The 13,971-nt window shown below is 43.6% G+C and overlaps 1 protein-coding gene across 5 annotated transcripts in view; it reads right to left on the reverse strand.

The window, feature by feature from the left end:
- Window positions 1-13,971, reverse strand: part of AMPD2 (adenosine monophosphate deaminase 2) — a 60,209-nt gene that overhangs the window by 17,237 nt on the left and 29,001 nt on the right. For 4 of the 5 annotated variants that reach the window (XM_032218063.1, XM_032218065.1, XM_032218062.1 and 1 more), the window contains exons 3-7: window positions 11,904-12,034; window positions 9,842-9,910; window positions 8,243-8,354; window positions 3,940-4,126; window positions 1,143-1,284 (exon numbers count right to left, since the gene is read on the reverse strand). In XM_032218063.1, the coding sequence (XP_032073954.1) occupies window positions 1,143-1,284; window positions 3,940-4,126; window positions 8,243-8,354; window positions 9,842-9,910; window positions 11,904-12,034 (641 nt within the window). The remainder of the gene's footprint in view (window positions 1-1,142; window positions 1,285-3,939; window positions 4,127-8,242; window positions 8,355-9,841; window positions 9,911-11,903; window positions 12,035-13,971) is intronic. The other variant, XM_032218064.1, reaches the window with a different exon arrangement.

A 13,971-nucleotide genomic window follows, 5' to 3' on the forward strand; every position in this document is an offset into this window, starting at 1 on the left:
ATGATTTGTCAGCCTTGAAGTAGACTAAATCATAGTTTTGAACTGGCAAAATCCTGGGTTTTACATTTGCTCCAGGATTAGTAAAGAATAACAACTGATTTTCTATATTAGGCAGAAAGGAAATGAGCAATGCAAAATATATGTAACTGCTGTAACAGATGGTTTAGAATAGCGATCCCCAATTTTTCCACCTTTGTAGATCGGTGGCGGTGGCAGTGGCAGCGAGGGGAAAGAGTGGATGGTTCCAGGTCGTGCAAGGGGGGGGGGGCATGTGGGCAGCTCCACTTGCGCGAGCAGCGTGGGAACACACTGGCCCACATAGCTCCATTTGGAACTGTGTGTATGAGCGCCTGTTGTTTGTGCGGCCCAATTCTGAACGATACTAGGCTGCAGCCCAGGGGTTGGAGACCCCTGGTACAGTGTCATCAATATCTTCCTGACATTGGCCTCAAAGTTTCTTTTACATCAGATCAAGGAGTTGCACTATGACTAGAGCCCAATATCTGGAGCCCTTAACCTGGTTATGAGCTAAAGTGGGGGGGGGGGGTGTTCCAACTCGCGGTCCATGGGCCGGATGTGTCACTGGCTGGCTATGCCCACCGTTGGTTTAGCGAAGGGGGGAAAGTTGTGATACATCACATGATGTGTCATCGTGAGTTAGATGCCCCTGAGCTAAAGGGCAATATGAATATCAGATGGCTGATGAGAAGATGAAGATGCTGAGCAGCAGTATCCTGCTTTTCCTTCCTTGCTGTTTCATTCTCAGTCCAGAAGTGTATGTTACTAGCTGCAATTGATACAAAAACTAGTAACAGCCTGGTAACAACATAACTAGTAACTAGTTATGCCCACATCAATAATGATTAGCAAAAAAGTAGTAGATCCTTTTGTGTATACCACAAAATGTTGCTCAAGAATGAACCTTCCTAAAATAAATTCTGTTTGGGATAATTATAGATCAATTTTTTTACTTTCAAATCTGTTTCCTTTGCAATTTGTTAGATGCAGAGAAAAATGAGAGGATCAGAAATCTTGCTCAGCTAGACATGAATCATAGATAACATCACTGCCCCAGAAGTTATTTCTCTCCCAGATTTTCCCTAATAACCAGGTCATTCTCATGCCTTCAGCCACCTACTTACTTGTCAGTGATGTCCTGCTTGGTGTACACATGAACTACTCCATTGACCATCCTGAGGCCAAAGCCAAGATCTCCAGGCATTGATTCAGGATCACATTTCTCATAAGGATGCTGGTTTCCAAATGGAGGGTGCACTGGGGCATCTGTAACAGAAGAAAATGCTTACGACAAACCATCCATCTGCCCAGTGACCTTGGCTGTTGTACCTAAAAGAGTTTAATGGAATGCTAAAAGAGAAATCAAATGCTAATTTAACCTCTGGCCCATACCATAATCCACCCACCCACCCCCAATTTCAGGGGTTGTTTGTTTCCATCCTTTTCCTCTAAGCGTTCATGGGCACAAACCAAGAAAATCAGTTATGCAAAGGCTGAACAGGTACAGCTAGTCCTGTGATGGCAATTAGGATTGGGATTTCATTGCTAAGTGATGTGGTTACAAAGTGTGACCGCATCACTTAGAGATAACAATCTCTGCAGTCCCGGCCATTGTTGTTAATCAAATTCCATGGCTGTTAAGCAAGGCAACGTCCTGCCAGAACCAAAACCAAAGTCAGTGGGGAAACCAGCAGGAAGTCTCAGGCTGTCAGGGACGTAAGCGGCTGTAGCCAGGTGGGGAAGGGACCAAGAAAGTATCCAGGGTGCAGGAGAGTCTGGGGACTGTGCGAGGAAAAATCTGGAAAAGTGTACAAAGGGTGAAACAAAGGTCAGTATGGGTTTATAAGGGGAGTGCATGAGAGGCATGGGTCAGGGAGAGTGAACAAGGGTGCATGAGGGGTGAGGGCTGGGGAGGGAGTATGAGAGTGTATGCAAGATAGGTTGGTGAGGTTGTGAGAATGCAAAGAGATGCACAGAAAAACCCAACAATAGCGATAGCTGTTAGACTTATATGCCATTTTACAATGCTTTACAGCCCTCTCTAAGCGGTTTACAGAGTCAGCCTATTACCCCCAACAATCTGGGTCCTCATTTTACCCACCTCAGAAAGACGGAAGACTGAGAACCTTGAGCCTGGTGAGATTCGATCTGTCAAAGTGCTGGCATCCGTGATTAGCAGAAGTAGCCTGCAGTACTGCACTCTAACCACTGCACCACCTTGGCAGTAAGGGTCAGGGAGGGTGTTAAAGAGATGTGCGAGAGGTATGCCACGGGATGGGGAAGGTGCAAGGGAAGCAGGGCAAGGGGCAGAGAGGGTGCAACTGGCACAAGTGAAGAGAGGGCGAGGGAGGTTGCATGGGTGAGGGAGAATTATCCCAGTGATTTGTGATCTTTCCTGCCGGCTTCCCCACTGACTTTCTGGGCAAAGTGGATAAGAAAGGTTGCAAATAGTGAGCACGTAATGGTATTGCAACCAATCATTAAGTGCAAACCAGTCATAAATGCCAAGCACCCCTATCACAATTGTGGGATTAGGTAGTGCTGGGATATCTAGAACTTCAAGGACCAGTCGTAACCCTACCGCTGCTGTCATTTTGAGCGGTTGCTGAATTAATAGTCATAGCTGAGGACTACCAGTAACCGGTTAAGTTTATATTGCATATAGAATGTGATGGTTCCACTGCAAAAAAATTACATCCAGTCTTCCCCAAATTTGATAGGGAATCTCCGAATACTGTATATTAGACATTTCCACCCATCATTCACTTGTCAGCTTTCCATATTTGAGGATAAGGAGATGGGTAATCCAAAGTGTCCAGAGAGCAGAATGTTGAGGAAGCCTAATTATGTTACTCCTTCCCATTTACCTCATAATCTGTTTAGATTGCATGTTTCTATGGAAACACAGAGAACGTGCAGCTTTGGATGCAGTTGAAAATTTAGCCTACATGTAGAATTCCTTTGTTATTCCTGAGAAATATAACTTTTTCGTTTTCTCTTTTAATTTTTAGAAGTAAATTTCTAGTTGGCTTTAGTCATAGCTTAAGATGCACTGGAAACTCCTGGGAGAGCTAACAAAGCTCCTGTCTCTTTCACTTCCTAGCCTTTTCCTTTATTAACAAAATCCAAATAGAAAATAAGAACACAGTATATACCAGTGTTAGCGAACTTTTTCAACACTGAGTGCCGAAACGGGAGTTCATGTGTGCAGGGGGGGGGGGCACTAAAAACCGGAAGAGCAGCTCCCCGGTGCACATGCACGGGAGTGCCAGGAACTGGAAGAGCATCTGGTCTTTCAGTTTCTGGCACGCATGCGCGCATCAAGACCAGCTGGCCTGCACAACAGATAGCTGCAGTTCGATTTCCAGCTTTTCTGTGCATGCGAAGTCCAGCTGGCTGGTGCATATGTGCATGCTGGAACCCAAAAAACCAATGGGCAACGACTGGTGTGCCCAGAGAGATGGCTCTGCGTGCCACTTCCAGCACATGTGCCATAGGTTCGCAATCAATGGAATATACCAAATAAGCAAATGGAAGATTCAACTTTTTTCGGCATAGAACTGGAATTTCCTTCATGGTTTTTTGAATCTCTCTCTTGGACCCCACATTAAAAAAAAATCTGTAGTTTACAGAAACTTTGCAGAATACATAAGCATGGAGAAAACTGTGGAGTTCCTGCAGCTATCCAGTTTAGTCTACCCCAGTAGCAGATAATGCAGGATTTGTTATTGCAACTGTCACTGATTGTGAAAGAAGTTGTTGTGCCTCCAAGGTCTTTTCCTTCAAAACTATTTGCCAGGCTTCAAATAGTTTAAACAATCAGTCTTAAAATCTCTTTTTCTCACTATCTTCTTACCCATCTGTGTCACTAGAATTAGGGAACTGCTTTTTTTTCAATCCATGCCCAGTTCTGATCCTTACCTGCAGCCACAGGAGTCTCAGCGATCTCCTCATACATCCTGAGAACTAAGGGTTTTTCGGAAAGGTCCTGCAGGAATCGTGCTGTGGTTTTACAGAAACTTTGCAGAGAAAGCCCCATATACTTCTCCCGAATGAATAATGCCTTGACCACGCTTTTAGCAGCATCCAACAGGTCTGTGAAGGGCACCTGCGTAGGGCAAAAGAAAAGCAGTTTATTCAACTGAGGGGGCTGTCAGAGGCTCATTGTGGAAAGTTTCACACACTATAAAACAGAAGTCATCAGAGAAAGCACTTTGTATACTTGAAGATAGAAACCAAAGGTTTTGCATTCTACCAGAGTGATTGTCAAAAAAACAACCACCCCACTGTTAAGGAACATTGCCAAAATGCTTTCTAATATTTCTGTGATCTGTTTTTTTTTTCTTTACAGGAAGCCGCATTTGGAGATCACAGGATGCTTAATCCATGTTTTATCTCATATGCATGCTAGTTCAGTCAACTGAAGCTATTACAACATAATAGTTCTACAGATGAAGTTATGATGCAGCCAAACTTACATCTGGTGGGACTGCAAAAAGCGAAGTCAAGTTGGTTGTTCAGCAAAACCCTCATTCTTACATACATATTTCCTCAAGGATTTATGGCAAGTTGACTTGAGTCAACCAATAAGGGAAGGTTTAGGAAGCTTTCTGTTCATCATTTTATTGTTTAGTATGCTTTAATCCCACTAGCACTGCTGATGTTACCTAGTTTTGGTAATGAAATGTCTGCAAGAAAATAAGCAAGCTGAGAGAGAGCACCAAGGACCCTTCATGGTTTAATAAGTTGTTGTTTTATATTAAGGAACTAGCCGATAACTCGGCGTTGCCCAGGTATTTATTTATAGGGGGGAAATGTCCGGACCAAACATAATTTCTAATGTTGGATTTTCCCCCTCGACCAGAGGGAGTCCCCTTGTGGAGTACTGTGAAGCCATTACCATGGCAATCCACTGCACTGCACAATAGAAGCCATTTTAAGGCTGTATCTTAACAGAACACACACACCCAGGGGTTTTAGGGGTGTCTTAGCCCCACAGTATTTGTTTCCAGAGAGTAAGTCATCTGTGTACCAAGTTTGGTTGAAATTGCTGAAGGCTTTCCAGAGTTATGCTGGAACATACACACCCACAGCCGTTTTTATATATATAGAACATAGATAGTTAAGAGTTTTGTTTTGTTTTTGTCTTATATATCCCCCAGACTCACATAGCTTAAGTTGGGCAGCTGAATGAATGGTCAACAGCTAGTAGTTCCAATTCAGCTTTTACAAAGACTTGTATTCATTATACAAGTGGCAGTGAACAACCCCATCCTCTTCCTTCTTGCATTGGTGTGGTAAGAGAAAAACTGATCGCCACACTCACAACATGGTTGCCTGCGGCAGGACCACCAAGATTCTGGCTCGCATAGAAGTGATCAGGGGAGAATTAGGCTCTGAACTACCAATAAATATTCTCTAGGTGTGGACCCTGGCTCTTCACTAATAGCACCAGTGTAACTGTGAAGAGAGGGACACGGTAGTTCAGTGGCTAAGACGCTGAGCTTGTCGATCAGAAAGGTCAGCAGTTTGGCAGTTTAAATCCCTAGTGCCTTGTAACGAAGTGAGTTCCCTTTACTTGTCCCAGTTTCTGATAACCTAACAGCTCAAAAGCATGTAAAAAAATAGGGACCACCTTTGGTGGGAAGGGAACAGCATTCCGTGCGCCTTCAACATTTAGTCATTCCAGCCACATGACCACAGAGACATCTTCAGATAGTGCTGGCACTTCAGCTTTGAAACAGAGATGAGCATCGCCCCTTAGAGTTGGGAATAACTAGCTCATATGTGCGAGGGGAACCTTTATCTTTACTAACTGTGAGAGGGAAGGATATGCTTACTGCTCACCTTCTCAGCAGAGGAAATTACAACAATATTTGTGGTTGGCTCCAGGGTTGAGTTTTTTCTCACTCACTAGATTCACTGGCTTCCCTCTCTTTTGCTTTACATATTTATGTATTTGTTTGCTAATTTAAATTTCTTTCCTGTCTTTTCATTAACAGAACAATCCAAACTGGAGCACATTCATGAAAAATAAGGAACAATGAGTTAAAAAAACAAGGTCCAAAATGACAATTCTGACAAACTTTTATTCCCCCCTCCCCCTCGAGCTCTGAAACGTTGGGCAACAATGCCAGAGCAGCACAGAGGAGCCAGTTTAACCCAAGCATAGATAAACAGCTGCATCTGAAACTGATCCCTGGAAACTTCGAGGGTTTGGCCCCAGCCCCAGCTCAATAGGGGGAGACTTGGCAAGCTGGAGTCCTGAGAATGCCCCCTCTTGGCTCGCTGCATCCCAGATCCCTGGCTGATGTAGCACCTCCAAGAAGAACATCCTGACTTGAACTTGGCTGAAGGGCAGCTCAGCTGGCGGAGTGGCTCTCTCTTCTCAAGGCTCCTGGGGAACTTACTTCCCAGAACCCTGCAAGGCCTTGGGTTTTTGTAAAAACAAACAACATTCCTGTTCTCAGCAACAGCAGTTTTCCTCCGCATTGCCCTGGAAGTCAACCAGCATGGTTGAACCATCAGCATGGAAGAATATGCAAAACGAAAACCACATGCTTTTGCAGCAGAAGTAGCAGCAGTATGGGGTGGTTTTTTCCCCTTCAAATTCATTCCTCAGCTTCTGAGACACCACTAGGAAAAACAATTAAGAGCCAGCAAAATGTTCTTTTAAAACAAGGGTGAACAAGCACTTTGAAGGGATTCCACCCCCTTTAAAATGTGTTTTTTTAAATCCCCAAGATCTCTAAAATGAGAACATTTACAGCCCTTTGCTGAAGTTGGGGAGCAGAACACACGGTAGTGGGTTTTTTTTAAATACTCAAAAAAACAGAGCTTCACTTTCCTATTTTACTGCCTGTCCGAAAGGTGCTTTTCCAAAAAGGCAAGTGGATTTTCTTGGGTTTTTTTTTTCCTTGAAAATGTTTTGCTTCACATCCAAGAAGCTTCTTCAGTTCTGAAGAAATTCAGAACTGTCACAGTTTGTCAGTTTCCGACAATCAGAAATTCAGTTACACAGAAAGTCCAGTTGCCTTTTGGAAAAGACGTTTTGGCATAACCATGACATGGACAATTAAGAATCTCTACAGATATTTTACTGCTCGTTTTCTTTTTCTAAAAGCAGAAAATCATACTGTGGGATTAGGTTTGTCAGATTTCAGCAGGGCAGAGAGGCTGTTAAACAGAACCTGGTCACATGCAGCCCACTGGCTACTTCACAATCCATACTTTAAAAACAACTCGCAAAAAAAAATTGGCTTTAAGCAGATGCCGTAGTGTAGGGACTCCACCTGGGGCATTCAAGTAGTCCCAGCCACTGTCAAGGAAACTAAGTTGTAGGACTAAACTCAGTATCACCACACAGTAGCTAGTTAATGTGAAACTCTTTGAATTCTGTGATTTTCAAGGAACGTATAGAATATTTTGGGAATGTAGAAAGCTTTCTGCAATGTGATTAGCGTATCTGTCCAACTAATTTACTACTTTACCCTATTAAACTCTTCATTATAGGAAACTTTAACCAAAGAAATATGTTGCTTGCAATCCATGTGCTTTATGTCCAAGCTATGTTTTATCCCTAACTCAGAGCAAGGACAGTAGTTCAGCTTTCCCCAATTTAGCATCCTCTAGATATTCTATCTTTCTGACTTTTAACTCCCATCTGCCTTGACCAAAGTGGCTTAGGCTAATGGGAGTTGTCATTAATGCAACAGGCATCAAGTTGTAGATGGCTATCAGAGACTAGTCATTTCCAGGATAGCAATAGCACTTAAGATTTATATACCGCTTCACAGTGCTTTACAGCCCTCTCTAAGCAGTTTACAGACTCAGCATATTGCCGTCAACCATCTGGGTCCTCATTTTGCCAACTCTTGGAAGAATGGAAGGCTGAGTCAACCTTGAGCCGATCAGGATTGAACTGCTGCACTGCTGGCAGCCAACAGCAGAAGTAGCCTGCAGTACTGCATTCCAATAACTGCACCACCCCGATATTTCCAAATATAGCAGGCACTATGTTCTGTAGCAGGAATAAGTATCTTTCAGATGTTTTCATCCACAACAATCAGATTATTGATTATGGTGACCAGAGTTTTGGGACATTTGTAGTCAAAGTTAGGTGGAGAATGTCAACTTGCCCCTCTTTGTGTGAGGGCTTCTAAAAGAGAATCAGTGTGTATGGGTTGGGGGAAATGAGAACAACCCCTAAATCAAACAGGCTTACCCCACATGTCTCTTCTCCAGAGATGGTAACCCTCTGGAACTCTCTATCCAAAAATACATCTCGATCTTTCGGAAGGTAATCTACTAGGTCTTCACCCTGTTCTTTAAATAATCTGGGGGGAAAAGAAAGGGGAAAAGAGGGGGAATGAAAGAACCACCATGAGGAATAGTCTCCGATCAATTCTGTCAGTCTACAGGAGTCCCATTTTCCAGCAGGCATGTGAAGACACAAAATTGAACACACAAACACGGGCAACACAGGGCCTTTCAGGTGTATCCTCCAATGGCAGCACTCTGAACTATGGAAAGGGTGAGGAACAGCAGTGGGCAACAAATACATACAGCAGAACTGGTAGGAAAATGTTCCTGAGCCCCAAATTTCTATACTGAACAATCAAACATTTGGATTAAACAGGGGTTTTCAAACTTTTTCAGGCTGCAAAAAGTCTTAGGTTAAAAAAAAATCCTGGAATCCATAATCAGAAGGCAAACCTCTAGCGATTAAAAAATTGACTATGCTTAAATAATTCTTTCTTTCTTCCTTCCTTCCTTCCATCCATCTTTTTCTTTTTCTTCTCCATGATTCTATCAAACACAGTTTGGGGAAAAAAAAACCTGTTGTAGAGTATCAGAAGAATAGATTTCCCAGGGCAATGACTTGTCCTGGCAAAACTGAAGGAGCTGCTCATCTGCCTAAAACAATGAGAAACATCCTACTTGGCTGAGCTTCTGGGTTCACTAGGATCCAAGCTGCTCAGTCAACCAATGCACAATGAAAGAGGGACGGGAAAAAGGCAAATATAAAACAGAGACAAACAGCTCTATCCACTATTCCTGCCTTGAAAATACTTTCTTTAAGAAGGACAGGGAGGGAAACAGAGCTCAGAAAAGGAACAAGGGAAAACAACCAATAGTATGACATGAGGAATCCCCCACTCACTGGTGTTGAGATTTGTGGGACTGGAAGATGCAAAAAATAAAACGAGGTTTGGTTTAGTCCAATAATATTTGGCCTGGTCCAAAATAAAATAGTTCCCCTATTTTTTCAACCTTAGCTAAGCTTTTTTTTCTCAGAAGAGTTTGCTTAAGTGACACACACAGATAAGCATATCAATAAGACAGCTGACTTTAGCCTTTTCTTTGCAGAGGTAACTTTGTTCTAACATACCAAACTTTTCTTGGAGGACAAATTCACTTCTGGGAGTAACTCCACTTCCATTCTGAACTCTGGTTCTATCTGACTATTCAGAATCCTCCCAATGTTGTTACTCAGCCTTTCTTTCCCCAGCCTGGTCCCCGTTAGGCATTCCGTCATCAACCCAAAACAGCAGGGGAGCAACATGTTGGGAATAAGTACCTTAACTTAATGTGGATTAAGGTTTTCTTCACAGTCTGTGGAATTGATCTTAATGGCAACACCCTCAGCAGTGGTACAATTGCATGTGGGATACAATGTATGCAGGGGGACAGAACTTTGCAAAAGAGAAGGTCACTCACTCTGGATCAGTCAGGGTGGGAATAAGGAGAAGAGTCAGCCTGCGGGAAAGTCCCGCGCCCACCCCTAAGTCAAGGGCCGAGAGAATTAAGGCCAGGCACTCACTGTAGGTCGGCAGCACTGTCAATTTTCAGGAAGTCCTGTTTGGCTCTGAGTAAAATTTCTGGTTCTAGTCTGAGGACAAATGGGAAGTGGAGGCCAAGGCCAAGAAAAGGACAAACAGTCAGAGAGAGGAGGAAGAAAGAGGAAATGGTAAAGAAGATGAGGAGAAAAAGAAAAACACTAGCATTAATGCAGAAACCAATATCAGAAATGACAGACTCTATACAGCAATATAGTAGCAATGGGATCCAAAAGAGAATGAATGTCCGGGTAACATACCATGACTAAGCTATGGTTTGGCTATTATAGGAAAAGCACGGCTGGTTCCCACATCATCTTTTCCCTTTAAATTTCCTTCCCTCTTTCCCACCTTCTTGACTACCAGTAGCCAGTTTGTTTTCCAAACCACTCCTAAACCCTCTACCCAAGCCCCTTTCGCCTTAAGAGATATCGGCAGACAAATAGCTCAACTACTTTTTCTTCACTGGAACAAATCTCATTGTACAAGTATAATGCCTCTTTCCAACTGTAGATCAAAGACGTTTGGGGTTGTGGGAATATTTTCACTGGAAGAAAAGGAATCTGTTATCTCCAATATTGCCCTGGTAAAAGGAAGTGCTATAGTCGTGATGGCGAACCGGTGGCACGCCTGCCAGAGGGGACGCGCACAGCCCTCTCTGTGGGCACATGCGCCATCACCAGCTGGTCTTCTGGGTTCTGGCATGCATGTGCACACCGCCCAGCCAGTCTTCGCATATACGTGTGTCATAACCCAGAAGAGAGCAGCTGGCTGGTGCGCATGCGTGCACCAGCCAGCTGGTCTTCTGGTCCTTGCGTGAAGACCAATTGGCTGCCGCGCATGCACACGCTGTAACCCGGAAGACCAGCTGGCTGCCACATGCATGTGCACTGGCCAGCTGCCCTCTTTCGGGTTCTGGGGGTCCGGCATGTGCACGTTCCAGTTTTGGCACTCGGTGCTGAAAAGGTCAGCCGTCATTGTCCTATAGTCTCCTTCAGAAGATATTTTCCTGGATCTCTATTTGTGCTTCTCCTCTAAGAGGAGAAGCTTTTCCTACATTGCCACAACATTCCCCCAAGGGGCACTTTGGGGAGTTGAAAAACTGGGCTTCTAAATATGGTGGAAATGAAGAATTCCCCCCCCCCTTGAGTAGACTGCCTCCTATCTGTTCAACAGAACTCACATGCATGGATCTCTGCAGCAAACCAGGTTCTGCCTATTGTTTTCCTTCTGCCTAAGTTTTTTATTCCAATTCCATTCCATTCCTTCTGTCTCCCTTCTGCAATCCCCTCTTCCTTCTTCAGAGCAGCACAAGTGCACCACTAATTGCCAGGCATCGGGCAGGTAAATAGGCAACTGGTAGCTTCCATTTCTTCTGCCAAAGCACTAGGAGTTCCCTTCATGCTGGTGCCCTGTCTTGAACCACTGAAGAAATAACTCAGACTTTGCAGCCCTTCCCAAGTGAGGTTTCTGGTTAGAAGTAAACATTTGCAGAATCCTAATGGCCAAATGTGCCATTATTCCACCATACTGTTTCTCTCCCATCTTCTGCTCTCTAAAGAACTATAGAGAGGAACAGCAAGAAGGCAAGAGATAAAACCCAGATATTTCCCACCTGATGTGAGGTTGCTGATTGCTAAGGAAACTTGCCAGTGACAATCTAACAGTAAGAAAACTGTGTGCAGGACAAGCAAAGTGTAAAAATATCAGCCACACACATATATGCACATAAACACGCAGTCATGCCACTGACAGATGACTGTATGAATGCTTCTCTTGACATGATGGTTACTATCACTGCAGAAGTAGAAGCAATGAAATGACATTTCCGGATATTTCCAAAGTCTCTACCATGCTTTTTCTAGACTGTAAATAAAAGTTACCTCCATTTGATTTCTTCCCATCTTTCCCAGTTTCAAATACTCTTACTCATCCCGTTTTCTCCCCCCCCCCCCAAGACTCAGGTGAAATGTTCCATTCTGCTCTTGAAATATTGAAAGGAGTTAGGAGAAGCTAGGGAAAGTCCAAAAAGCATTGGCAACTTACTTCACATCCTGGCTTATCTGCCGCTCCAAACGTTGGCGTCTCTCTTCCAACTGTTCGATGGGGCTGTCCTCTGGGAATTCGTAGGGAGCACTGCGCATTTCACTCTCAGCCAATGAGTGACAAAACAACTCCTGCAAGCATAGCAGCAGAATGCTACTGGAATAGCCAAGTGTGCATGCAACTTGAATGAAGGTCTTAAACATTCTATGAGGTTACGGTATTTTTTGAACTATAAGACACACCATTATTTTGAAGAGGTAAATTTAAAAAAAAGTTTTTGCACTCTACAAACCTCCCAAACCCTCTGCACACCTTATTTTTTTGAAAAAAAAAGAGGGGAGCATGCAGAGCTTTGGGAGGCTTGTAGAGTGCTCCTGGGGGCTGGGGGGGGGACAAGCAAAATTGGTCCCTTTTTTTGCTCATTTTTGCCCTCCCCAGTCCCCAGGAGCACTTTGCAAGCCTCCCAAACCCTGCACATCTGTTTTTGCAAAGGAGGCAGGGTTTCGGTAGGCCAAAAATGCTGTATTCAGTGTATAAGATGCACCCAGATTTTCACTCTTTTTTGAGGAAAAAAGGTGCGTCTTATATTCTGAAAAATATGGTAGATAGGATGGGCATGCTTCTAGCCCCTTCCCTTAAAAACTGCCACCTTACGGGAACCAAAAAGCATGCCTTTTCTGTGGCAGCCTCTGCCCTATGAAACACTCCCCCCCCCCAAAGTTACAATACAATACAATAGCAGAGTTGGAAGGGACCTTGGAGATCTTCTAGTCCAACCCTCTGCCTAGGCAGGAAACCCTATACCGTTTCAGACAAATGGCTATCCAACATCTTCTTAAAGACTTCCAGTGTTGGGGCTTTTACAACTTCAGTTTCAGCAGGCCTCTATCCTCCCAGCCTTCCAACAAGCACTGAAGTTCTGGCTTTCCACCCCATGTGCTGGGATAGGATGAGGTGGCAGCAAATTAGAAGCTTGACTTGGCACCAGTTGGTGTTTTTTTTTTTTAGTATTTGTGTTTTTAATAGTTTAATATGTTTTTTTTAATGTGGTTTTAATTCTTGATTTGGAGTCACTCAGAGTTTGGTATGAGATGGGCAGCCACAGATAGTCCTTGAGTTACGACCATAATGGAACCAGTTTATTACAGTTGTTAAGTCGGGATGGTCACAGATCAGGTCACCCATGTGACTGGCCTGATTTTATGATCTTTTTTGTGGTATGTGTTAAGCAAATGCCATGGTTGCTAAATGAGACAATGATTTGCTATAGAGCAGTTTTGCCAAAACCCAGAAGTAAATGCTGGCAAAATGGTTGTAAAATGCGGTCACGTGACTATGGGAAGTTTAAACCATTTGCTGAGCGCCCAAAATGAAGTCACGTGACTGACGAGGGTGGTCGGAATTTCAAAATTGGGTTGTAACTAACTTTGGGGGGAGTTGTCATCCCTTCGAAAAGTCATTAAGCAATCAGTCATAGGTCAAGGAGTACCTGTATATAAATGTTTTAAATAAATAAGAGAAGCAAATCTCTGTTATCCATAAGAAACAACAACTGAGGAGTCCATTAAAAGCTGTTCTGGGACAATCTGCCAGGACTAGAATCTCATGCCAACATCAGTGAAAGTAGCTCTGCTCAGTGGATTAGAAAACTATAACATGATGTACTCCTGATTAGGATAGTAATTTACATTGAGGTCATAACCGCAGTAATTTAAAACTGTTCCAGTGACGGCTGTTGAATGAATCTTATAACTGCTGCTTCTCATTGTCCAGGTCATCAAAGAACACATCAATGATTAATAAACTCAAGGCCACACCCAGGAGCAGGCCTTCTCCAGTATGCTTTAGACACACTGATCTGTCAACATCAAGGAACTGCCACTGCCAAGTAAACAAGCTCTTACTTGCTTCCTATGAAAATAAGACAGAAGCATATCCTAACACAGCGTTTCTCAGTCTTCACGACTTAAAAGATACGTGGACTTCAGCTCCCAGAATTCCCCAGCCAGCATATGCTAACATTTCCTTCTCTCCACCAAGATGTGAAGTCTGAGAAACACAACAGTGT

This window comes from Thamnophis elegans, chromosome 5 (assembly GCF_009769535.1).
Source record: "Thamnophis elegans isolate rThaEle1 chromosome 5, rThaEle1.pri, whole genome shotgun sequence".
Taxonomy (NCBI): Eukaryota; Metazoa; Chordata; class Lepidosauria; order Squamata; family Colubridae; genus Thamnophis; species Thamnophis elegans.